Here is a 13,802-nt window from a genome sequence, read left to right on the forward strand (position 1 = left end):
ATATTGTTGTTTATATTTCAAAATGATTGACATTGGATTTCCAGGAGCGTGTGGTAGTTGGGCCCTTATTCGCTCTGCATTTAATAAAACACGTCTGATTCACTTTCAAGGAGTGCTTGGATGTTCCTGGCAACCACTCACATCAAAAATATTTTGGAACTTTACAAAAATTCTTGTCACTTGTAATTTTTATTCGAACAAGTCAAATATCATGGTTCGTCCATCATGTATCACCCGTTTACCTCAACTTAACTTGGAAAGCTGAAAAACTTGAACAATAGGAAAAAAAATCCCGTTAGACAAGAATTCCTCAAGCTACAGCTTAAAACTGGCCATGTTCCTCCCTATAATTTTGAATGTTCATGGTGAGGAATTTTGCCTGGCTTAGAGAGCGTGACCATGTTTTTTTCAATTTCTGGTCGGGAGGTTGAATTCAGTGGTTTCTAAAATTTCCGTTTGACTATTGGGGTACATTTGGCGGCGTCAAATATGTCCAGTGTAACGTCGTCCATGCTATAATCAAGCACCAACTCGTTGCAGTGCTCTGTAGGACAACAGGACAACCACTAAAATTTACCAAACTGCTAATAACTACATTAACTGCAACCTATCGAGAATGGCACGAGTCCAGTCTTTTCCAGCAATTTACTCGCATTTATTGTCTTGGAGGCACGATTGAGGTAAAAAACCAACTCTGCATCTCTTTCCCAAATACCCACATGAAAGCACCAAAATAAACCCAAACACTCATTAGAGATGTCTATCCGGCACTATCCTACCATAGACTTTTTGTCAATATTGATAACAATTTTTGGACACGCTTGCTGATGAAGAATCACTACGAAATAACAGCAATGCAGGGTATGTAAGCACGGATACTTTCCAAAACGAAAATATAATCACCTGCAAGGGTGTTTTTTCAAAACAGGACATCAGAAGGAACAAAATTGCCTTTGGATGGCATTTTCCAAATGAAACTATACACCGTGTCCCGTATTAAATGCATCAACAAAAAACAAGGCCCTGGTCCAAAGAGAGTAGATCTACGTTTAATAACTTTCCAATATATCCTCTCTTAAGCTTCAAACAAGCCTTGATTCGACCTGGCATCCTATTGAACAAGTTTTAAAGGATCTCTGGAGATATTTTGGCCCAAGCTTGATGGAGCTGTTTTTTCAAGAGCAGCTAGATTAGTTGGCTGCATCTTGGACTCATGAAGCTTTTGCTGGAGGATAGCTCAAACATTATCGATGGGAGAGAGGTCAGGGCTATTCGGGGGCCATACCCCCTTCCCCCAGCAAAAGGAGAGCTTGCTCTTGATCCATTTAGTGGTCGCTTTTGCGAAGTGACTACGTACTCCGTCGTGCTGAAATATTGCCATAGCGGGACACGGTGTAAGTCATTGTCCAAACATACATACGTACAGAGGTTCAGAAAAATTCGTAGTCCGGAGAGGATAGCAAAACACCACATGTAATGAACTTTTATGAACTGTACATGAATATATCATTAACAGCAATCTTGTTCTTTTTGGTTCTCTACGTTTTATAAAATGATTCCTGTATTATAGTGTATTATACTCTACGTATAGAGCATTCAAAAAGACGAGGCGATAATGGCTTTTGTAGCGTGTTTTTGTTGTTCTTTTTCAGTATTTTGAGACAAACATGCCTTCAAAACGTTGAAAGACAGTTCTCATCCACATTGACAAAACCCGACATCGTAACAGGCTTGGCTATATTCCTTTAGCTTTGCCAGCTCGTGCTCCATTTTTATCTAAAGTCGTGAGTGTGTGACTAATCTCAAGATCAACCAAGATTATCCCCCTGGTTTGGTGCTCTTGCTAGATGATCGAGTTCATCTTGACAGCCAAACTGGAGGACAAGATGGCTCTAGAACGATACAATTAGGACGGGGAGATATGATATGAAATGGTCTCTGTATTTCAATGTAATCACTCTTTTTCACGTTCGTTCACATTTCTGAGATCACTCGATCTCTCATGGGGATGGGTTGCATTCCCCAACGAATGATTGAGCACCAGATGGTCCTTATGTGTCGAAAAATTAAAAATTACGAATTGCTTTTGGTTCTCAAAGAAGTGCCTTTTGGTGTCAATAATGCCCAAGGGTGTTTCCATTGTGAGATTGATTGGAGTTGATGGCCTCATCAAGAGGCGGCAGTCGCAATTCATGGCAGTGATCCGCATCAAACGCGGACTTTGATTTCTGAAGGAAGGGTTGAAGTTTCGTTTAATTGTTTCTCAGGGAGACTAGTTTGCGGGGGGAGAGTGGGTTAATCAAAAGCTTGTGAATGCCGAGCGAGAGATAGCAGAAAACGCTGGCGAAAGACTGATGGTCACGACACAGAAACGAAGATAAAAAGGCCAGAATGGATCGAGCCGAGATTGCAGGGGTGTCCTCATCATCCGGACTGGCAGTGCTGATGATTGCAAGGAATGGCAACGGGTCATAAAGCTTTGTGGGGGGCTGTTTGAGTTGGATTGAGTTGAGAGGATCCATCTTAAGCCAAACCAGATTGCTCGGAGGGCACGTAGCACCACTTCTTGACCACGGGCTTTTGGACCTTGCGGGGGTTCTTGCGGGATCGGGAGCACACCTCCTTGGGGATGTCCACGCACTCCTCGGCAGGCTTGAGGAGGGGCACCAATTTGGTGACGTGCTTGCACGATCTTTGGGGTTCCAAGTTGCAAGTCTCCTCGGGCACCTAAATTGTCAAATGAGTGTGAAGATTAATTTGCGTAACCTTCGGTAATTAACTCACTTCATAGGGGATAGACAAGGTCTACAAAGTCTTAGTCCGAAAGTTTGGACACGTTTCGTGATTGATTCGCACTTACCTCTTGGACAACAGTCTCCTTCTTGTCGAAGCACTCCTCAGGTCCGGGTTGTGGCACGCAACCGGAGGGTCCGCAGAGCTCACGGCCGACCTTCTTACAGTCGGTCTCGGGGGTGTACTTCTTGACAGTCTTCTTCTCGTTGGAGCACACTTGCTTGGGCCACTTGGTGCACTTTTGCTCGGTGGTATATCCCTGAGTGACATCCTCGCACTTCTCCTCTTGAATGGTCTCGCAATCTACGACATCATCCTCGACCTCATGCTCGTGGTAACGAGTCTCACATTGGGTCTCGTACACGGTCTTACATTCCTCGGGTCCTTCGCCCTCGCAGATCAATGGGGTGTGGCAGAACCTGATGGGTTCTTCAAAGGCCACCTTTCGGTATTCGATGAAGCAGCTCTTCTTGAAGTTCTCCTCGCACTCCTCCTCTTGTTGGGGCTCAAAGTCGGTGGTTTAGGTGGTGTGGCATCGCTCAGAGTAGCTATGGTGGCACTCGATCTCCTCGTCGTATTCGGTCTCCTCGACCATGACGACCTTATCAATACATCTCTCACCGGCGGCGGCAATGCTTCCGATATCCAGAGCGACCTCGTTTCCTTGGCCTTGACGGGATGCACGAGCAGGGGCGGATTCTACCACGGCATGGGCGTGCTGCCCATCGTCATGATGATGGTGATCATGGTGAGCATGAGCAGCAGCACCGGCAGCTTGGTTGCGCTGGTTGAAGGGGAAGGTGTTAACCAAAGACTTGGGTCGACGCTCCCCGGACACGGAGGCGGTGGCGACGAGGGCCAAAAGGCAAATCTGTGGGAGGCAAAATGAAACAAAGGTCTTTAAGGATTTTGCTCTTGAAAGGCGCCATAGCAAGCGTCGCTTTGAATCGCAAGGATAATGACGGAGAGGCCATAAAACTCGTCTCATTTGAGCTTCCTGCGTGACACTCCTCGATTCGTGTAAAAGGTCACCCAGAAGTTCTTTGTTACCGGACTATTCGCTATTGCTCGCTTGTACTACATCCTGATAGTTTGCTTCCATTTAACATGATTATGTTTGTCATGCACGTTTGCAATCAAATCACGCTATCTTTCGCTTTTTTGTTCTTTTGCCTAACTCTTGTGAAGTTGTTTGAGGACTTGCTGGTCATTGCTCTGTTTTCAAGGAGTAAAGGAGGAAATGTAACCTGGCCTTTAAAAGAACTTCTAAAGCACATCACTATACTTTTCATGCACTACTTTCTTGTGGCACACCAATAATGCCGGCAAACCTAATTGGCTGGTCATTTTTACTTCGTCACTCTCATTCATTAGCATGGTGTAATGTAATAGGGAACACAATTTTCGTGGAACAAAGTTGCTTACCTTAGCAAAAGCAACCATTTTTAGAGCAAAGTAAAGAGCCTACAGGTGTTCAGATGACACGAGCACTGCTCAACATGGACTGATTGGTCAACCGTATCCTCGGGCCTTTTATAGGTCGTCTGTCTCGAAACCTTGTTGGGTTATCGTGCTTCATCTTGGAGATCGTTGCAAGATTTGTGCCTCTACACTCTGAAGCTGATCCTCCACCTCTTCTCCCAGCTTGTCCACGCACATCCATTACACCCGACGTTCAATGAGAGCACAAAAAGGGGGCCCACAAGGTGCATCTTCTTCTCCTCAGCTCCGTGATAGTTCGGAAAGGCGCCTCGACGGTCCTTCATCTACCAATGGGTCTATACGTCCGTCGTTGAGTCCGTCGTCGCGTCTGTCATTGGACGCTAAGATATGCCTGAATTACTTGAGCTTCTGTAACCAAGAGCGACGTCAGAGATTGCGTCTTGAGTTTATTTCTTGGCTGGATAAGCTTGTGGATCATTACCAAGAAGGTGTGAGTTTTGAACGTGGTTTGGTGGTCATGGTGTACTTCGGGCCAATTTGAAGAGGTGCATTCATCTCTCTCTCTCTGACGATCCTGTTGCCGCTTCCATTGACTGTGGAGCATCATGAAACGGCTACGTATTCTATTCTGCTCGTACTAACTTCTACCCACCTCGCATGGGGAGATAGACATCCATCGATGGCTAGCCAACTGCTGGTGGAGAACCTCTTGACGGGTCATCTTCATTTTCGATCTGTGCCTTGCGAAGTCATTGGGTAAACCAAGAAAGCCAACCTGTCCAAGGTCAAACCATCACAAAGCAATGCCTATTGTGGCAGATAATGGGATTCAAAAATTAAGTACAAAGTACGAACACATCACCTACGTGAAGGCGGCCATGGCTTTCTTATTTATCAACACGCCAAGAATTAGCAAAAGGATCAATTGGTTTATACGGATGAATTAATTGCTCCGCGATTCCTAAATTTGAGATATGATTCTTCAAACCACAAATGTGATGGAAACAAACCTTTTTTATGGATAGGGTTTCAAATGGGGCCACCTAAACGGAACTACAACTTTGCATTGGGGATAAGTACTGCATATGACCAGTAGTTCAGCTTGTAGCTCTAGGACTTATGGCGATGATCTCATCTTGATGTTAGAATACCTATCGATTGAGGGGGAGGGCCTGGGTCATGAATACCCATAGGTGTGTTACCAAGCCAGATTTTGACTCTTAGCTTGCCTTCTTTGAGGGTGACGTACGTTTGAATTGCCGGTATGGCACGTTTAAACGCACCAACCACCAACTCCTCAATTCCATCTTGAAGACGAACTTGTTTTAAGGCCTCGACTTGAGTGGTGGTTCCTTGAAAGGCATCTTTGGTCGGAGATCTACCCCGTTTGACGTTGATTATTAGACTTGTTCACTTACTGACATGCTGCAATTTGAGTGCTTCATGCCAACGGCCAGAAATCGTATTTGATGCCTTCAAGAATCCACGATTACGGACCTACTGTACTGTACTTTACGTACTTGTAGATAGGTAGGTAGGTAGGAGAAGCTTCGCGTATACCGGTGTTGGGTGCATCTTCAATCTTTATTGTGAGTTGTGAGTGAATGCGATGGGCCATGGAAGACGTGTCTCTATTGCCAAAGGGAAGACTTTTTTGGCCAGTCTAAGAATAATTCCATAAAACATTCATTCATCTTCTTTTTGTATGCACCCTTGATGGAGATTGGATGTCTTAAAGCCATTAGAAGAAGAAGGATATTCATGTCAGGTAGTAACGATGGTTGTATTAATTAAGCGTTGCTCAACATTTCGCTGCTCGACATTTACTTAAAACGGCCAAACAGGACTGTGCTCATTTATGGGCTATTGGCTTATTTGGCCATCATTGGCCTGACCCATCTTGTCGCTTCTATAGAATTCAAACTAGAGCCTGGTAAGGTACCTGAAGATCAATCCCAGCACCTCTCCCGGTGGCTTGTGAGCCACTGAAAAATGATCATAGGGTGTATTCTCTCAAGTCTGTTTTTGCAAATATCTCATTCCATATTAACGACGTAGAACAAAGACATTATGGGGCCCTAATATGCACCATTCAGAACCCCTCAACCTCAGTTGAAGATGCCAGTTGAGGTATGCCTTGTGAATAAAAAGACAGTTTATCAACGACATCATAAATCTTGCTCTGATTTATGCTCAAAAAACGAGGTGATGACACCCACCTTAAGGTGTTTTCGTATTTACCTGGTTCAGGTCTCTGGAATAGAAGTCTTTACCTACTTTGTGTATTTGCCATAACTTCGTTAACGTTGCTGGTTGTGGTTTTCATTCCAGCAAGTCATAAAATGGCTGACCAAATTCCTTGGGAGACGGATGAGCAAGACAATTTTGGCAGTGTTTTGCCATGTGATTTGGTACAGCAAAGACGAGGTTCTTGGCCTCTCGGCAATTCTCAGAAGCGTCAAGGTCAGCTCGAAGAAATCTCACCTGATCTGTGACTATGTCTCTATGAGCGACGTTGGGGAACGTCAGGGCGAAGAAGAGGGGATTCCCATCTCAGACGAATTTGCCTCGATCATTAAAATTCCTGGCATTAAAAGGGTTGTGACATTTAGCAACGTCTCCAATGGAACTATTCATGAACCATTAAGTCTTTTGTGGGTATTGAAACCGTTTTTCTATTTTTAGAATTGTATCACCATCAAGATGAGTAAGTGTTAGCGCACCGCAAATGCATATCAAATGTGGAAAGGTCATCTGCGCCATCTTTATCATGACAGAATTGGCCAAGGTTGAAAGATCTCAATCAGAAACGATTGAAATCATCTAAGCGAAAAAGAACCGGAATCATCTTCCATTGCATAAAGTATTAGCATAGATGTGAAAGGTACAATTGCAAAATAATCGAACTTCTGATACTCTAATTCATGCTCTCATAATTGTGCCTCTTTCATTCACAGAGCACTTTATCCCAATCCATCCGAGAACATCCCTGGCTTGATTGAATGATCGAGAACAGAATCTATCGAACAAAGCAACGGTAATTTTTTCCCCGATCCTTTCAAGTCATTCAAAGTGCCCAATTTTGACTTAAGCAGGCAATCTATCAGAAAAAGCTAGAATATCACTGCCAAAAATAAAAAAAATATGCCTATGTGAAGCTGGCTGGCTATGACGAAACTTGAATCGAAGTGACATCAAATATTCGTAGGGCTTATGTAGGCGTTGATCCAGTAGCAAGATTTAAGTCAGACTTGGACAAGTTTCTGACTAAAATTCCAGATCAACCTTATATTCAAGGATTAGCTACATCAGCCAACTCCAATTCGTTGGTCGATCAAATAATATATATAAATAAAAGTCAAGTAAAATATATAATCTTCACGCCTTGATCTGCTGGGATTCCAATCCTGGTAGCGGTAAGGAAGTCCACAAAAAAACATGTATCATCCTTTGTAACAATAGGAAAAAATGGACTTTGGAAGGTTGAAATGATACTAAATGCATTGATTGATAAATCAATCCGAAAATGAAAATCTTTCCACTTAAGGGTTGGCTTCATTTTAATCAAACATTCATGCCACAACATTTGAAACGTAAAAAATGTTTATCTGGACACGAAAAGAAGTATTTGTGCCAAGAGATAAAATGTTCCGTTGTGAAAGTTTTAGAAAAGTAGGAACCAAAGAAAATGAAGAATATGGTACAAGCAAGTAGCAACGGATCATGTAAAAAGATGAGTTATAAAAGAAGGCCAAAGGGCACAGAAAAATCTCTAAATCATCGTACCTACCAATACCAACCATCAGGAGTGTGTTTCGTTTTCAATCAGTGTCATAATTGGAAAACCCTTCATGTTGAGGTGACCCCCGAATAATCTTTGATCGGAATTCAAGGACCCTGGTGAGTGTAAGGTGGAAAAAAACTCTAAGATGACTCGTGGAGAATTGGCCATTGTTGTGGTCGCCGTTTCCAAGAACAGCATATCAAGAACAAACTATCAGAGCAATTGATCTTTGAGGAGGGAGGCCAATCAGAACCTCGTTTCTGCAGCCCAGACATGTTCACCCTATTCGTTTACAGGAATCATAATAATTGGAAGAGTGTTAATATTCTAATAGATTAATGATTAAAAAGAAACAATTAACACGACAAAGTTTTAGAAAAAACTTTTCGAACGCCTGAACTCAAACAAGCAATCCAAATACAGACTTCAACTCTTTCACCTCAGCCGGGGATCGATCGAAACGGCAAGTACTGCACGTCTGTGATGACTAGTCATCAGTCATCACAGAACCAACTAGTGATTTGAGGTAGTTTATTGTCGCTCGTGAAAAATCACCCAAGAGATGGCCATTCAACAATCAGAAATTTGTGCTTTGACATTGCTGTTGCTTGTCTAATATTAGCTCAATCAAAGTCTGTCCCGAAATGTGTTCACTCAATACAGACCTCACTCTGCGCTTTGGATGATTCAATATTTAATTCGTACCAAGATCAGACTATTCGTACTTATGGAATAACACCATTCAGATCACAAACTGTGCTCTTTTCTCAAATGAACAATTCGGGTGACTCTAATCTTCTACGGTATATTGGTTGAAAAAATTCTTTGATATCATTATAAAATAGAATGCCTCATATATTTATGTGAGGGAGTACAAACACGATTTCAAAACTGCAGCTTTATTACAAGCTTAACGCATGAAGCAATCAACAATTTGTTTGGTGCTGGCGAAAGCTCATTTCTTAGATATAGAGTCATTGAATGGCGCAACAACTTCTTTTGGTCTAGCCGATTGGCTGAAAAGTCTAGCATTTTTTGTTCTTGGCATTGTTGAAGAAAAAGTGGAATTTCTATCATTTTCTCATCCAAGAAGGACTTTACAAAGAGTTACGATAATGGAATCATTGTGGTTTTTAGTATCTACCATAACTAGTTACAACTTGCAAGTGTACCGAATAGGATAGAGGAGACGAAGCTTAAAACAGGATAAACATTGCAAGATTGTACTCTAAACGAATTAAAGCATTGCAATTTTTTAAAAGCACCACCAATCCAGTCTCGCATGGATCCTAGCTGTCATGAACGACTTTCCGAACCTTGGAAGAGATCGACCTCAGGTCTTACAAGGTTCACCAGGTTTATCAAAACCATTTCTAGACTGTGATCATCCTTCCTTTCACGATGAAGCGAGAAAAAATAGACATTTCTTGTCAAGAGAACAGTCTTTTTGGAATAGTTTTGCTCTTTGAAAAAGAAAAAAAAAACTTTTTGGAGTTTTGTATAATATTTCAGGCAATTTTTTAGAAGATGCTACACATCAGCTGGCTCGTTATGTCCACCTCGCCAGGTGCAAACAAGAGACCGCTAATTTTTCACAAATGCAAAGGGTCCATTTTAGTTGTGGTTATCAAGCAATAGTTGTGTGAAACAATAAAATGTTGCACGAGTAAAGAGCTAGTATTTCTATCAATTCATAAGCCATTAAGCAAGAAATTTCGTTTTTTCTACAATACTGCAGCATGACAAGGGCTTACATATTTGAAAAATTACTCGCTCTCTTTTTCAACATGTGTATATTCTGTTTTTTTTCGACCACATTGCAAAGTTTTATATTCTAACCTGAGCTGCAATCCTAGGGACATGCAAAGTTCTTAGTTGGCCCATTCATGATTTTGTAAATTAGCTTAAAAATGGCAATAGCAAGGAAAACCACCTCAACAATAAGTACAATTTTATTTTTATTTTGGGCTACAAGGGACCAATGATTTTTGATCAAAGTATTTGCTCCCATTCAAACGCATACCTGAATCTATTTAACTAGAACTGAATAAATATGAGGTATTGAAGCTTGTACGATATGTAAGACATGAAGGAATATTTTGCACATTTGGGAGGAAAATAGATATGTGGCACGCTTTCGAGATAATAAAAACACAATATTTTGCCAAACAATTGCTGGTGACTTCAGGAAAAATACTCAAGTTCTCGCTTTTGATGTCAAAGTGCTGTTGTATATGAAGGAGGTACTTCAAAACATCGAGCCCTGAAACGATGACTCGCGTCTTAACTTCAATCCATGTCCAGCTCAACGAAAAAGGCTCTTTCTTGTTCAACTCTACCGTTCGCAGCGGCCGCAAAAATGACCATATATTTATCTTGCATTGTCAATGGATACCACTGATAGTTTGTACTTTCCACCGACGATGGCATGCTGGAGAGAGTCATGTCTGAGAGCTAAATTATTGGGATCTGTCGACTGATGGTAGTATATGGCTTCCCGCACGCCAAGGAAAATGCTTGGGAACACGCTCTTTACCAAATCCAAAAACCGGGTTTCGTACGAAGGGGAACCATTGGAAAATGGCGACAATAGCGGTTCGTTGTGCCTTGGCAAAGCAAAAAATATTTGTAGGAATGTTCGTCATACTTGCTCATCCCAGAGATAATGTAACCCTGCCATTCAACTAGCTAAGTACTATGTAGTAGTACACTTTGTGTATGTAGCTTCTTGTTTGCAAGTGACCAAGTTCAAAAGCGACGGCAATGGTATTTCGTGCAGAGATTTATTCCACTCAAAAGAGCCATAGATTTTAAAAGCACATTCTGCCCGACCGAGCAAGTGGGTGAGTGGTCGCCGTAATTACGTTCCTAAACACACACACACACACACAGACTCATTCCCATACACAAACTTAAATTTGGTTCTTCGTCCAAGTGGACCTTTGAACCAAAATGTTTTCTTCTCAAGAATTCTGTCTTGGGTCTGGAGTTGATCCGAGGAAAGGTTCGCATCTAATGCATGGTTATACCTACGTTCAGTAAACAATATAGTACGATCAATTTCAGGAACGAGGGTAATAACCTCATGAATTGGACAGATTTTAACTGTCGTCTGATGTATGCATATACGGCATCTTGGGAAGAGAGCCATTTTTCAAAAAAAAAGTAAATGATCCAATTTTGGGTCTAGATGAAACGTATCTCTTTGAAAATATGGGTCCATCTATTTGAAAGCCATACAATAATTGTGAGTGTAAGCGGATGTTTGAATAAGCACGGTTGAAATTTCATCTCATGGATCTTTCCCTTGTGTTGCATAGCCATCCAACCAAGCAGGGTTCTGGCATCCCCTTAGTCTACTAGTTATCCGTCCAAAAGGAGTATGGGTGAGGCAATTAAATGTGGAAGATATTTCTGGGTAGTCCTATCTTTGGCGAGTCTTTGACGGCAAGATGGGTCAAATCTTGTGTTCTTGAAAATATATTACTGCCACATTACAAACACCATTTGGGGCCATAAAGTTAGCCATGCTCAAAAAAAGCAAATGAATGCCTGCTGAAAATCCATGACAGGGATGGATAATTGACGAATGATTGAAGATGTTTTTCTTGTGATTCTGCAGAATCACAAAGAGACTCAGGGCATCTTGCACTCCGCCTTACGTCACTAATCAATACCTAACAGTTCTCCTGAACGATCATGCGGTTCTTCTAGTATTCCATTCGTTTGGGGTTTGACTTCAAACTTGTAATTGAAAATGAGGAGGTGTATTTGGTCCCCATCACCGACCCCTTTTTCAGGTTGGCCACTCGCCCCACAGACTTGACATTGGCGGGGAATTTGCTCGTTAATCCCATGGTGAGTGAGCACCTTGTCGGACTCTTGGGGAGAGATCAAACTTGATGACCCAAAAGGCGCCGGGGTTACGTCACCAATACCGATGGTGGGTCACTGGGCTTGCTATCTCATCTCATTGAAAGCCGTACCCAAACACGAGTCGTCAAGATGTCGAATATGGGCAGAGCTCACATGTAAGAGATGCTCGAAAATACATCAGTTACGTCTACAGTATGTAGCGTATAGTAAAAAGTAATATATAATGCCAAGTTTTTTACGAATCCTGATTTTTTGTTGCCTAATTGTTTGATTAAAGTTGATGAATCCAATTGCATTCGAAACGGCAAGGGATGTTGTTGTTTTTTTTCGCCGGAGTATTATTCACATATGGTTTTGGTCCATATATGGTTTATTCAGTCTCTACAAAGCTTTCAAAAAAAACCGGGATCTATCATAAATTTCAGTGTCAAATAGATAGCTTGTATGATAGTTATCATCTCTTGATATCTTGGACTGGCATGTCAGTGTGAACATTTCGAATGAAGGGTCAATCAGTAGACATCCCAAACTGGAATTACATTTTTCCCAACTTTTGCACATTGCGTGGGTAAACCCGAGCGTGGATTTTGTCGAGTGGCACCGCGAAACAATGTGACAAAAGATGCCATAACTCCAATAGCGACAGCATCATTTCATATTCGCTATTATGAACTTGCATTCGCAATAAATCACGCCTTTTGGCCATTTAGCATTGTAGCTTAGGCCTGGCTTGAATACGCGAAGCTATACTCTCTTTATTAAACTTGAAAGCCAACCATTGTGGCAAGGATGAGCCGAGTTTGGGTCAGGCAAATAAAGAACCCGTCGATTTTATGACTTTTAGAATGGTTGAGATTGTTCGTGATGCGAGGGGCCTAATCATTCCCAAAAGGATCCATTGATTCTTCTACCAGAGTAAATCAACCAGGAAAATGGTTCAAAAATCTAAACATTCTCCTCAAGCAAGCCGAGTTTGATTACTCTGATCATTAAACCTTCCCTCGGCCAAGATCTACGTTGATATTGATCTCCTGACACTAAAATTGGAGGTGAGCCATGATTTTGAATTCGAGGAGGCCAATCCAGGGCTGATTTTTTCATCCTTCTCCAAGACAATTGTCGTTGTTACTGATGTTGGCCGGGATGATCAAGTGGAAACGGAAATGACCAGATCCTCCTCCAACTGGAGGTGGCCCCCACCATAAATTGGTACTTATTGGCACTTGGGATCCGGTGTGTTTCAATGATTGACTCTGCATGTATGGGAAGATCCTCGGATCTCTGTTTTGACGATTGTTCGTATTGTGATGCATGTCCTGATCAAAACCTCTCTTGTTCGCTGGCAGCCATGTTTCGCAACCCAAAATTGTCAGTCAAATCGAAAAAAATCCATGGATGTTGGTCGTGCATGGCGAGCAATGAGACAAGAAGTCCTTTGTTGTTCGGTGCTGAGTGAGTCTAGACCCTGATTTTGGCATACGAATTTGTCTAGGTGGTGCGCCTTCATAATCGCATGAATAATGGGGGTACTCCATCAGCGATGTTTACGCGCAGAGCACGAAAGTTGAGACACTAACTATAGTGAAAAGCAGATAGAGGTATTCAAATTGGGGACTATGAGGCAAAGCAATTATCCATCCAGATGAAGAACGAATTCANTATTGAATTTTCTTTTCAAAGATTTTATAAAAATTAGAGCCAGATCTAAGATTTTGAAAATCTGAATTAGGGAGCTTTTCTCTTGGTTCTTGGTTTTTTAGTATAACAAGTACACAAAATTGCAAATTTTTAGGTTAAAAAGCCTGAGTTTTAAGTCATTAACTAATGATTTTTTATTTGCACTAAAAAGGAAATAAAACTTGTTTTCGGGTGACAGAATAATGTAAAGGTTTTAAGCGCCTTTTAT

At 41.8% G+C, this 13,802-nt stretch overlaps 1 protein-coding gene across 1 annotated transcript; it reads right to left on the reverse strand.

The window, feature by feature from the left end:
- Positions 1-1,922: 1,922 nt before the first annotated feature.
- LOC131882912 (uncharacterized) lies at positions 1,923-4,377 on the reverse strand. Its single transcript, XM_059230202.1, is given in 3 exon segments — positions 1,923-2,727; positions 2,861-3,664; positions 4,219-4,377. Coding segments are annotated over 3 exon segments (1,026 nt in total). The 5' UTR covers positions 4,237-4,377; the 3' UTR covers positions 1,923-2,523.
- Positions 4,378-13,802: the final 9,425 nt, after the last annotated feature.

The sequence above is a fragment of the Tigriopus californicus genome, chromosome 1, assembly GCF_007210705.1.
Source record: "Tigriopus californicus strain San Diego chromosome 1, Tcal_SD_v2.1, whole genome shotgun sequence".
NCBI lineage: Eukaryota > Metazoa > Arthropoda > Copepoda > Harpacticoida > Harpacticidae > Tigriopus > Tigriopus californicus.